This window comes from Gymnoscopelus braueri (assembly GCF_963280865.1).
Source record: "Gymnoscopelus braueri genome assembly, chromosome: 8".
Lineage (NCBI taxonomy): Eukaryota > Metazoa > Chordata > Actinopteri > Myctophiformes > Myctophidae > Gymnoscopelus > Gymnoscopelus braueri.
In genome coordinates this window covers 23,773,784-23,787,456 of record NC_137609.1, presented here as the reverse complement: position 1 = coordinate 23,787,456, position 13,673 = coordinate 23,773,784, and the positions used below count along the sequence as shown (strand labels likewise).

The window sequence follows — 13,673 nt, the reverse complement described above, 5'->3', positions numbered from 1 at the left end:
GTATTATACAACACAGTCACCAGAATAAAATGTTGTCTTCGTATGTTTCGCCAAACCACAGACATGTTTGCCATTTTAGGGATTTGAATCAGGGTAGGTTATAATAATTATTTTCTGGTAATTAAATGACAAATATGTTTTATTACGCACCAAATGAGATAAGATAAACCTTTATTGATCTGCGTTTGGAATGTAAGTTGTCCCATAACCTAGGTAGGGTTGGCGAAAGGGCCTCTTCTGTGTGGAGTTTGCATGTTCTCCCCGTGTTCCCTAGGGTAGGTACCCTCACAAAAACATGCAGTAATCCTGGTCACTATACTGCCTCCCCCTGACCAGCCGGGGCGCCTGATGGAGGGGAAAGGAACTGGTTGGAATAATGTGTTCCTTCCATGCGCTACGTCCAACCAGGGAAACTCTCCCCTGTCAGGTGACAAGAAGGTCAGTTGGCTCTCATGCATTGAAGGAGGCATGAGCTCGGCCCTGGCCTCCCTAGGTTGGCAGAGGGAAGGTAGTGCCCAGGATTACATAGACAATTGGCACTGGGTGTAAAAAATGGGTTTACAAAATCGTGGGAAAAAAATAATATACATATATTTTTTTAAAGTGTAAGTTGTCATAGCAGTAACTGAGAATCAGTTTTATTGTCACATCACAGGTTTACAGGTGTACAGGATAGAATATAGATAAAATACAAAATAGACTAGACATCTGCACTTGATCTGAGTGAGTGAAGATATTTCTAGTGTAAATTAGAAGTATCTATCCCAATCTAAAGGGGGTTAAGTGTGTCTTTTGTTTTACAGTATATTCCGTAATTATTGCTATAGTGTCTTTGTTCAGTAACTAGAGGTCCGGGCCGCTACATGCCACTGCCGATCCAACCAATATGTCTTGATTCATAGTGTTGGGGGCTTTGTCAGAGTATCCGTTGTACCTGTCTGTGTCCATTTTGTGCCTGTATTTGGAGATGTCTGTTTGTGTCTGTCCTTGTCCCCTTTATGCCCATATATGGAGATCCCTGATGTCATCAGTATATGCCCATATATTGGAATGCGCATATATGGGCATATTGGTTGGATCGCCGGTTCTGGACAACTGGATATCCCTAACTACTCGATGGCAGGCACCACACTCCCTTGAGTCCTTGTCGCTGCGCATGCCGAGTTTGAAGTCGTTGTCCCATATATGCAAATGACCATATAAGGGCATAGCAGTCGGATCTGGGCCTCGGACAACCTGTCTGTCCTTGTCCCTTTTATGCCCATACATAGATATCGCTGATGTCATCAGTATATGCCCATATATATGGGCATGCCCCCTTTTTTGCCCATATATGGAGCTGACTGATTTGTTTGCGGCTGATGCCATGACGACACATTGAGGTCAGACAACACACTCCATATTTGGGCGTAGCTGCAATAGGAACCACTTATATGGTTATGGCTGAGTCAGAGTGACGTCAGATGTCCGCCGGCCCACCCCCCCATTTGCCAATTCTAAGCATAGGCCCTGTCTCTCAAGCTCTTCAATATACAGAAAATACATTTTCAGTTCGGGATACCAATTTTATCCAATGAAGAGAGAGAACCCCACAAAGATAATTTATCAGCTTCAAATAGTTATGGTGCTCAAGTTCCAGTTTGTCTACATTTTTTTTTTGTTTCACTTGTTTATCCTTTATCCTTCTGGCTGAAAATGTATTTTTTCTGTTTACTAAAGAGCTGGAAAGACAGAGAGACCCCTGTTACTGAACAAACACTATAATGATTGATCGGAATATATATCTATTTAACACATATGTTTTGAATCTAGATAAGGATTAATCACCTTAATGGTGCACTTCAGTCAATTATATTACACATTTATTTTCCACTCGTCACGCCATCATTTCCCAAGTTCATGCCGTCTCTGAAAGATGATGTTGGGATATAGAGACATGGAGGAGGATGAAGCTGCTGATAGAAGTCTGTCAGTGTGGGCAAGTATGCAACTAGGGGACCATTACAAAACTGTCTGAATGCTGCTTCTAGCCGGAATGCCATCAGTCCACCCAATACGGGTAAAATGGAGGTTTGCTCTTGAAAAGGCTACCCAGCATAGTAATTTGAGCAATTCGATTACATACCACTACCCTGATTTACTGCTTCACTGCCTGAAGGACCTTGCACACAGTTTTGCATGAAAATAACAGACCACGGAAATGTTAAACGATCACACGCTTCTCTATGACCTCTTGCACACCTATTCCAAAAGTACTGTCTGAGTGGCTGTGAAGGTGCGTTTGTTTTTCAGTTGAGCCCAATTTAATTCCTGTGTTTTTTCAAAATGTGTTGAAAAGTGATTGACCAGTAAAAAATTGCATTGGACTCTGTATGCAAGGTCCTTTAATCTTAGATGAAGAGGGTTTGGTAAAAAGTCCAAACTCTCATTTTCCCATGCTTCCTCCAACTCTGAAACAAAGACAGATCTGCCGATGCGAGTAGGGGCTTCCTGTGATACCACAGGTTGCCGTTAAGACCACATTTCTTGGACCAACAACATAAGGACTCTCAATGCATTGTGTATGTGCAAATTTGAAAAAATTGATTAACTTAACGGCATGCTTGTCGAGTGAGACCATCAGCTGCTCAGCGTGGGCGCTCACTCGCCTGACATTGACATTGCATATTGGAACCCCAGTATCCATGGGGGTGGGCAGGAACTTTACCCCTGCACCACCCGGATGACCCTTTGTGTCCCCAAGTCACCCGACAGCCCAGTGTCATCTGTCAGCATGTTAAACTTCTGGTCCTCTTGGTGGCAAGTGACGATTGCCCAGATGCTGCTGCTATGGTACTCAGACTTGCATAAACCCTTTAAGAATACAATTCATGTTCATCACATGGTATGCAGGATTAATAGTATGATTTTGGATAGTAACGGATAATGGTACAGCAGTGGCACAGCAGGTAGAGCGGCCACTTGGGGAATCGGAAGGTTCCCAGTTCGATCCCCTCCGGCTCCTCCTGGGATTAGTGTCAAAGTGTCCTTGAGCAAGATACTAGACCCCAAGAAGTGCTCCCGAAGAGCAGGGTTGGTGCATGGTTGCATGGTTTCCTGTGCCGTCGGTGTGTGAATGTAAGGGTGAATGTGATGCATTGCACATTGCAAGACGATGCCTTAAAGGCACTATGTAAATGCACCAACACACATCGCCACAGCCAATACACTAGTGAAGTTTGAGTCGCAAGTAATGCAGATACTGTTTATGAGATTTTGTATATCTGAAATACTGAAATATTTAGGATTTTGTGTTGAGCTGCATACACATTTTAATGCAAAATATTTTTTAAACTTGTGTTGGTATTCCTCCCCATTAATTACAGTAAGATACGGGATTGCATATTATAATGTGGCAGGCTGGCAGCAAATACAATGTGCATCTTGGATTCAGCTCTATTTAGACCTGTAGTCTAATGACTCATCTCTCAGTAATATACTCCTGTAACTGTGTGTCAACATGCCAGCCGGCTTTCTGCCTGGTTGAGTTGCTGCCCTCCTTTCCTAAAATAACATGAGACACGGGACCATATCTGGAGCTGACCGACTGTTGTAGCAGGGCTGGGCTGGGAGAGAGAGAGGAAAGACACATTGTGTTTGTTCTGGACTCAATGGTTAGTTCATTCATTCACTTGGTCAGTCTGTTTCGAACTTTGGATGAAAACTGGTGGCAGCTCTCGATCTAGAGAAGAGATAAATATGATGAATATAAATGGTAGTTGAAAGCATATGAGTGAGGATAGCGACTGATATAGATTTTATAAAAAAGAATTGTGTTGTAAGCTGCTCCAGGAGAAAAAATATCTGTCTGTCCTATCCTATAGTGTACACAATGTACAAAAGGCGAAATGTCATTAAGGAGCCAGAATGTCTGCACAAGAAGCTTTGTGGGGTTGCTGGGGTCTAACAAGTGAGTGCCCCCGGGCCCAGCTACGCTCAGTGTGAGAGCACACTTCTGGAAGTTCAAGAAGTACAGTCATTTGGAATTCAGCCAAAAAACCCATATCATTGATGTCTGCAGTAATCTGCAGCGCTTAATAATGGCTCAATATCGCAAGAAATAAGTTAAATGTTCCAGTTTTCCTATTTTACCACTCCAGCGTACACGTCACATGCGCATTCATGCACTAACAACCCAAGCACATTATGGAAAGAAAAATGTGCTATGCTGAAAAGCTAGCACGACAGAATTTAAATCATGGTCCAAAGCGTATACTTTCAGATGGCCTGTGGGACGTAAACATGTCAGAGGCATATATGCAAGTAGCGGTAATCTGTAGAAGTGCCTAATTTGCAGAATTGCATTTTGCTGCAGTGGACGCTCTGAACCATTTACAGGATGAGGTGGAAATCACAGTGCAGTGCACATGAGTGCCATACATCAGTGATTCTCAACCTGTAGGCCGGAGCCCACTGGTGAGCCATGAGGATATTGCAAGTTGGGCCCCCAACTAAATGAAAACAGAAAAAGATTTAAATGATAATATAACATTAATCTAAAAATAATAATGTTAAACAAAATGGTCATGAGGTCATGGTTTTCTTTACAACTTTGAAAGAAAATAGGAACTTAATGTTGGTTACATTAATCCAAACCGGAACACAATGCTCTGAAAATGCACGCGGCTGGGTCCACCAAGGTTTTCAAGTGGTTAACTTGAGAATCACTGCCATGCATCACCCCTCTTCAGCAGCCTGGTTCTCCAAGCCAAGGTAGTTGACTCATATGAAGCATGGTTAAAGAGATGCCGGTGAACTGAAATAATATCTAATGGCTATTAGCTAAACTGAGAATGGTTGATTTGATTGATTGATCGTTATTGAATTTTTGAACATGCAAAAGAAAACATGAAATCAAAAATAAGGATAAACCAATAAACATTTCCATTACCACAAATTAAATACCAAGTATTAAATATGATTTAAAAAAGGAGTTGGGAGAAGTATACACTTATATGTTCCTACCATTTTTCAACTATTAATCAAATAACTCATTTATTACTCATATACAACTCATATTATACTCCTCTCATTCACATTTATACATTTATATAGGCCTATATACGGTTCATATTTAATTTAGCATAATCGTCATAATCGTTTCCATGGTGAAAATTTTAATTTATTTTCTTTGTATATTTAAGTTATTTGTCATATCTGCCCTGTGCAATTTTTGATTACGAAGCCTAAACGGCAAACAGAAATGAATTATTATTCATATGTTCCAGTGTTCAATGCCAAAAACACAATTAAATCGTTAATCGCAATTATTTGTATGACAATCAATTGTCAACTTACATTTGCAATCGTGACAACCCTAACCGTTGCAAGAAACGATTCAACTCTTACTCATGCCCTCGTATCTAACCATGGAGTTGCAACCACATGGTGCAGAAGTGGCTCCCCAGTAGTCACGACTCTACCCGGGGGGGTGCGGGGGATGCGAGGAGGAGGAGGGGCTTGTGTCTGCCCCTTCAAGCATACTGCATGCTGTATTACACGCTCACATACACACCCTACCCTCTCCCTTGGGGAACAGAGGAGCTTGCGGCTGCAGTTATGTACCGCAGCTACACAGACAGACACTGGCAAGGAGATTCTCAGAGAGAGAGAGAGAGAGAGAGAGAGAGAGAGAGAGGCAGACACTGTAGAATGCTGTGTCACTGGGGTTCTCTGCATAAACCATGCAAACCCTCTCTCTCTCTCTCCTTCTCTTTCCTTCCCTACTGCACTCGTACACAGTCAACACATGATTGATCGCAATCGTCCACCCAGACCAAATGAGTTGCTTTTAGTGCCTGTCTCGCTGGTCGTGAGGTGTGTCTGTCTACCCCCCTCCCTCCCGGTGCGTGTACTGTATGCCAGCGCCTTTTTATTGTTTGCATTTTGATTCGTTTTTCCTGAAGCCATGATTGTTAATACGAGCAGTACAAACCTTGTGAACAGAGCTTCTGATACTGACTGTGTGGCTAGCGTGTGTTCGATGTAAATGTGGCACATGGCAGACGGCGCATCCTCAGGGTGGTGAGGGAGATCTCGGTGAGGGGTGAAGGAGGGAGGAGAGAGGAAGAGAGCAATGTGAGCACGTGAAACAGTGAGATGCAGGGCATGCAGAGGGGTGGAGCTTAGCATCAGTCAGTTCCCTGCCTCAGTGTCCCTGCCTCTTTCCTCCTCCCTCTGTTTTCTCCCTCTCTCTCTCTCTCTCTCTCTCCTCTCTTAACACGCGGTCTCCTCATCCCCTACGCTTCAGTCTAGAAGGCGCACCTGCTTTCGCTTCTCTGGCTCTGTATTTTCTTGTTGCGTTATTTCCTCAACAGTAGGTGGACTCCTGTGTTTTGCTTTATTTTTATGGGCCATTATCATCCTCATGGCCACACAATAGGGGCTTCATTCAGGCGCACTCTCTGCTCCTTTGACCCGATCTGTTGGGGGGTGGGGGGGCCAACTGGGACCACCTCCCGGGTAGAACGTGCTGAAAGAGGTGTGGGGGTGAGGTGGGAGAGGGTCTAGCAGGCAGGGCCGTGGAGGGAGAGAGGCTCTCACCGGGGAGAAGAATGGTTATGCCTGCCCTTCGTGCTCCGGTCGCGCTGCTGCTGCTGCTCCGTAGGCTGCGTGTCGGTCAGGCACGGCCCTGCGCCACCTCCACCTCTCCCTCATCATCATGAGCCTCGCAGGAAGGGTCGCCTGCTCTATGCTCAACTGCTTCGTAAGTCAACAGCCTTTTCTCTACTACCTTTTCTTGGGTGTTTGTGAGCGCATTGTGGCGTGTGTGTTCTCTCATTGTGCCAGTGTGACTTGGTTGGAATGGGCGTGTTTGGAAGAAACCACTCACGCTTGCACCTCTATACAGCTCTCGCATGCGTGCATGTCGGTCAGTGGGGGATGGGGTATAGGGGAGTGGTACTCGCCGGCACACGTGATCGCTGCAGCTATTAAGTAACCGATGTAGGCTCCATATACGCTGTACGTATGCGAGTCGTTTGTGTTAAATCTGCTATTTCTCATCCATGTGATGATGAAATACGATGGTTATCCACCACCCACCCCCTGCTATTTCACACCTATGTTCTATCGAGGACCTTGAGCCACGTGAGTGGCCATGATGAGAATCGGGGCGTTGGGGGAAGACGATGAGAACGTGTAGTTGGGAGTGCAGTGGAGGACCTTGTGTTCCAAAGAGTCACACGAACCAGATGTACAGGGACTGTATACATGAATGCATAGAGATGGCAAATGGCAGGCTAGAAGAGAATACCTGTGGCACAGAGGGTAGAAGGTGGAGGAGATGAGTGAAGAATAAGAGCCCTTTCATAGCATGAGGTGCATGTGTTCATCTACCTATCAACCTCTGAACTTTCACCAAAACTAATCTCATCTATCCACACCTGCATGCCACTACAAAGTCCCCGGATAATGCCATAAAGCTACATACACAGCATCAATATTCAAGTTCAAATCATGACGTTGACTGATATCTTACAGCTAGTTAAATTTGCACCTGGTTTATGATTTAGTACACACAGCCAGAAAGTTCATTTGTTTCGTCAACCCGGATACTTAATCATACGTTAATAATTGCAGAACTTCTCAAATGGTTCTACATTGTTGTAACAAAGGGAAACAAATGCAATAAGAATACAAATTTGTTATTGTTAAATTTTATTTAAAAAAAAAACATTTTGAGGTGATGGCAGGAAGGCTGAAGTTATAGTACAGATGTGGTTTCAACCTTCTCCTCAACTCTTTCCCAGCATGAATTCGACTAAACTGGTTTGACAATAGGCTATAGACACAATTTACAATCTCACTCCAATGTGTTTTACTATTACCTGTGTTTCTGCTGAATCAGCAAATCCTGTGTCGTGTCTGTATAGTTCTGTATCGTCCCCATCTCTTTGAAGCATACAATCTTGTGAGATGGGAGAGTAGAGCCAAGCATCACCAGCAAATGTTACGTTTTTTTCTTTCTCCCCCCATCGTCAGTTTTGATTGATTGAATACTTCATTCGATTATTATTTGAGCTAAAAGGATAACACAAAATATTATTGGGGACTTGTTTCCATTGTGGTCCTATGTATTCAATTAATCAACATAGCATAAAAATAACACCAAAATACACAAAATCATCAACAAATATAAAACACTATATGTACAAAGTAGAAAAGGGGATAGAAGTCGGCAGTGAATGCCATGTCATCTTTGTGTTCCAGCTATAATTGCCACAAAGAGAACTATAACAAGTGTTAATTGAATTGAGGACTGTTTTTCCATGACTCAGACGCCATTATACCCCATGGGCTAAATGAATCAGGAATGCAACATGAGCCAAGAGCTTTCTGAGGGACAAAGTCTCAGTCTGTGTCCCTTTTAAGATCACATTGGTACCCTGCACTTGTTCCAGTATTGGGCTAAACCCAATACTGACTGGCATCTAGGAGCAAGGCCCTCACGTGTAGCCCATGGCAACGAGTTGTGTTACTGATCCAGGCCTTGGTCACCGCCACAGACTACTCTTAGAGGCACAGAGCCATCAGGATGAGGAAAATGTGTAGGGTTTTCTCTCACTGGATACACACATGCCTACTGAGGAATTGTCTCCTTTTCCCTTTATTTCACTCAAATATCTATTTTGGCCTTTTACCCTTCAGCAAGATGTTGACTAGCTTGTTAACCACTTGAACTATTCTGGGGGGAATAGGACAAACATAGACGATTTACAAACTCATCATAAGGCGTCTCTTTGCGACACGTTGTGAGCTTGTAGATCGGAGAGAGAGATTTGGTGTACTTTAGACGGAGAAAAAAGCGGTCCAAGTACAGTTGTAACTCGGGTTTGTTTTACTGACACTAGAGAGTCTAAGTGGTAAATGTAGCCTGTTTGTTTTTGTTAGCGACTGGTACTATCTCTTATCCATCACTTTCTATGGCCTTGTATGTACAATATTTACCCGCTGTAAATTCTTTGTTTAACTTTAGGTCATTACAGCACGTCCCAGTCTAGACGGGTGGTTAATTAATTCATAACCAAACAAATCTACAGAGAAATTAATCTCTGCTGCTCATTCCTGATGTATGCTCATGCAGGCTATGTTGTGACCTGGTATTCAGGTGTGTGTGCAATAGATAGCAATTATTATTAGCAAAAATAACAATTAAGGGACACGGGTACAGTGAAAAACCAAGAACTATAGAAAGAGTGTAAAAAGGGATGTTGGAAAGAGGCATGTTTTAGGCAAGAGACGTGTTTGGACTATGCCAGACACTTCTCATGAACTGTGTAGTATGGATTAAACATGCCTTCTATAACGCATGGTTACAGCTACTGAATACAGTGATCACCTTTCTGTCATATATTTAGTAAATGTTGGTATCCTGGTAGATAAGAACAGCATAGTGTTCCCAGAAGCATTACATTTGTCAGGAACAATGTAAAAAAACATTGTAATGGCTTACCAACCCATGAAACGGATGTATGGCATATAGGGTTAATAGCCATTGCTAATTTGCAATAGAGGAACAGACTCTCAGTCTCAATGAGAAGGTAGCTGCCTGATGCCTAAGTAAAGTCATGGTCTTTGGGCAGCAGTTTGGTGTGAGGTACCTGAAAATCAATCTGAAGGAGGTAGGCTTTATGGGCGTCATGAACTTGATGTTTGTGTGGCTCATGCACACGTGCAGCCCTTTTGTTAAGACCTGTTAAATGAACCACTTAACGGCACACCAAGGTTACCTACAGTACCTGTGCTCAGCCTTATTGTTATAATTGAATGAATAACTATCTTGTGGCATATCCTATAGGACTCTGATGCTGCCTTCAGAATCGGACAAAAGATGGTACCTTCTTTTTTACTCTAACTTCAGTATGGGACTGTCCTTGATGGCTTCCTGCTGTTGAATGCTGCCTTTAGAAGGCAGCATTTGTTCCCACTGAGATAGACAGAGCCTCCAACTCTGAAAAGGAGGCTGTGTTGTATCCATGGCAACCAAACTCCTATTGAGGACCATGTCATTGTCTCTTCCCTCTATCTGATGTATCATCACAGTACCCCTCCATCTCTCAACCACTCCCATGTTGTCCCTTTAGGCTTTACCGTATAGTGGTCAATGGAGGGGGGTCTCATATTGCTTTCATAAAACGGATTAGAACATTGTTTTCAGCAAATAATATAAATACAAATAAATAGCCTTGTCACTGCCAATTTGTCCAGTTACCAGCTACTGTATATGACAAATTGTCACCCGGAAATATTTAGCAAGTTAACAAGCACTTGAGAAATGCAGGAAGGAGGTTGTGTTCGTCTGTCTGATCCATCAGTTTGGTTGCTTGCTGGCCAAAGGTGGGGGAGGGTGTGGAGGCTTTCAGCAGTGACGAGGCAAAAACGCTGTCAGGCAGGCTCAGGACATGCTGTTCTCCATCTTTCTGGCTCAGAACAACACTGCATTTTCTTTTCCTTTTTTCAGTCTTTCAAAGCTGTGCTAATCTGATTGTATCTGATTGGGGACAGCATGTGCTACTCTACACCTGCTTTCTTTCACAGCTTTCCTTTCCTTATAATTTTATCCATCATGCAACTTGGTTTCGTAGTACCTAACCCTCCCATCTGTGAGTGTGGTGATGGGTTTATATAGAGCAGTATCTATCGACATTGAGCCTGATTCTGGTCAGCCATTTTCCCTTTACGGTACACTGTGTGCTAGCAGGGACTATTGGGATTGTCAGGGCAGCTTTATAAGAGCAACCACCAAATGGTGCCGACTTAAGTCACGCCAAGTTGTGCAGGACATAGAAAAATAGGAACTGGAAATTGATGGAGCATTGACTTTGGAGCTAACTGTATGTGCCTGCATGTGCATGGTAGAAATATAGAGTGAATACCCCTTTCCAGAAACTGGCATCAAATCTCTGGGAGGGTGCTGCTCACTACTATTAACTTGTTACATAATTTATGGCTTCTGTCTGGCACATCCCAACAAATCTTATTCCCCAAGCATAGCAAATGAGCCTATTCTTCAATAAAAGGCTGCCGTTCCAGTTACCCAGCAACAGTGAATGAGATCTACCTATAATAACCTGATTCGTCCAGGTCGTCTCTGACTGATGCCCATGGTCCAATAACCCCATCTAGGCTCAGGAGAAAGTAGAAATATTGATGACACAAGGCTGTCTAATCATTCAGTCCACATCATAGGCTGACTTGGGTCAGAGGCAGAGCTCATGTTGACACGCTAAGACGTTTGTATGAGATTGCCCAGCAATAGAGGGACTTGAGACAGATTAACAACCGGAGATGGAGGTTTACAAGTGATGCTGGAGTACTGACTTGGAAGCAAAAAGTGTCAGTTTACAATACATACAAGGAGAAATGTAATATATCACAACAAGGACATTTTGTGTAATGTTTGGCAGCTTCATTGGTCCTGCTATGAGTCAGTTGGAATATTGTTTTCTGTTGTCACATTCACCCCGTCATTCACTGTCACCTCTTGAGGGTCCTGCAGTGCTTCAATCAAAACACAATGTCAGCTTGAACATTAGCAGGAGGACATGGAGCCTGTTGTCAATCGTGATGGCCATGATGATGGTGATGCTGGCTCTCCTATAAAGTGTGATTACACCTTCACTTAGTATCATGCAGCTCTGGCTCTCCACAACTGTGGATGCAAGTGATGCTCCCTTTTAGTGGGATTCAGATTTAGCCCGCAGCTTTGTTTGATACCTCTTGTTCTAAACATCCAGTGTGTGCTAAACATCCAGAGTATGCAAAGACGTCAGGAGATGTTCTACTCAACTACTGCTCTACTAAGACACTGTCTTCCTATCCATTCCACACCACAAAGTGTTTTGTTAATTGGGTTGCCTTTTTGTATTGCTCCTCCACACATATGACAGACTGATGTTCAAGTGATGTTTTGCTAGTATCAATGTTGTACTTAATAGCATAGTGCAATTATTCTAGTTAATGTCTTTGACTCAATCTTGAATATAGTTTCAAAGGGGTTAGGAAATGGACTGTTGTAAACTATTGACTTATCCTTGAATTCATCTTTTCTTTATTTTCATTTTTTTATTCTCCTTTCACCATGACAAAGAGACGATAGCCAAAGATACAGGTTCTCTCTTCTCATCTCCCAGTTCAGCCAATCAGCCAGGTTGAGTTTGGTGACATGGTGAGGAGGGGCTGTTATTCTTGGCACACTGTCTCAATTTCCTCCCATTCTGCCCAGTGGGCGATGTGCTTGTCATATGGTTAAATCACTGGCTTAAACCCGAGGACAACAGATGTAATGACTGCTCACATGGCAGGGGGTCTGTATGATTAGGCCTCAGGGGGTTTCCCCGCCATTGCTTTTATTTTGTGCACTGTGCTCTTGTCCTAGCCGAACGAACTGTTGTTATTTGATCCATTTTGCTATATTATATAGACTCCGTAGCATCCAGAACCAAGACAATGGCCATTGTTCAAATCAAACCAAATTTTTAAAAACTACTACCGCACATTTTCAGTGATAATGATGCATCCCAAAGCCTGGTGGTAATATGTTTTTTTAGACACTTCTAGTGGTGCAAAATGTCAGTCAATATTTTGAGTTATTTAAAAGTATGAAAACACAGTTATAGTAACAACTTACAAGATTAACATAAAAAGCACAGTGAACACAGATGTGTTTTTTTTTTATGTTTATTGTGTCCAAATTCATCTTTGCCATGTTTGCCAAGGGTGCCTGTCTAGTCTGTCTGTGGAGCACAAAGCTCCCTAGACTCAAGTGCCTGATTGGAGGCACTGAGAGATTGAGATGACCATCTGCTGCCGAGACACCCACAATGGAGAGAGTGAGAAAAGGAAGAATTGTTTCCTCCTACGCAATTTATTTAGAAGAAAACATTAACTACTGTAGGAGATCAATGGGTTCCTGTTTGGGTTTTGCTGCATGTTGGCTAGAATTTATATAGAGTTTTTTAGAATCAGACCTTTTAGTATTTTATTTAATCGATTTGAATTTGAATCAAAAGAATATGAAAAGGACTGGGCTATTGCGAATAACAGTGTGATTTTCTTTGATATCTGTATGGTGCAGTAGGAAAGTCCAGTTGGTTGTAATTTCATTGAGTTTTTCTTATTGACTTATTTTGACAATTCGATTTTAGGTAGTTTAATTGTGGAGCAGGCAAAGTTACAAAAAAGCACATGCCATCGCAAGTCCTACCAGGGTTTGGCTGAAAAGATTCAAATTTACTGGCCAAATGTTAAATTTAAGAGCCATAATAATACTGTACACATCACGTGCGTGTCATGATGACTGATCACTACATTTTGTTCCAGTAGTAATTCCACCACTTTATCATGCGTGTCTATCTGCGTGTACTGTAGTTTCCTAAGAAACAATAGTTTTTTCCTTCTTGTGCAACTTTTAACATAATCGTTAGGTTAGCTTAGCTCGGCTAACGCCACTCGCCTGTAGAACGTTGGACTGATAAAACTTGCAAAAAAAATGGTGTACATTTTTTTACTTCTGTAAACCTGTGATGTGACAATAAAGCTGATTCAGTAGCTATTCCATTTAAGGAGAGGTGCTTGCTAGCGGCAGGAGAAGGAAGGCTCACAGGCTTAACCCCTCATGGGGTAGTCTGGGT

General features: G+C 42.7%; 1 protein-coding gene across 4 annotated transcripts in view; it reads left to right on the top strand.

Moving 5' to 3' along the window:
- The window catches only part of mtmr4 (myotubularin related protein 4), a 60,629-nt gene that overhangs the window by 14,010 nt on the left and 32,946 nt on the right, over positions 1–13,673 (top strand). Inside the window, exon 1 of one of the 4 annotated variants that reach the window (XM_080436550.1) lies at positions 6,686–6,745. The exons of the other annotated variants lie outside the window; for them this stretch is intronic. Coding sequence (XP_080292676.1) covers positions 6,701–6,745 — 45 coding nt within the window. The 5' untranslated portion in view covers positions 6,686–6,700. Of the gene's footprint in view, positions 1–6,685; positions 6,746–13,673 lie in introns of those variants that run through there. 4 annotated transcript variants of the gene reach the window in all.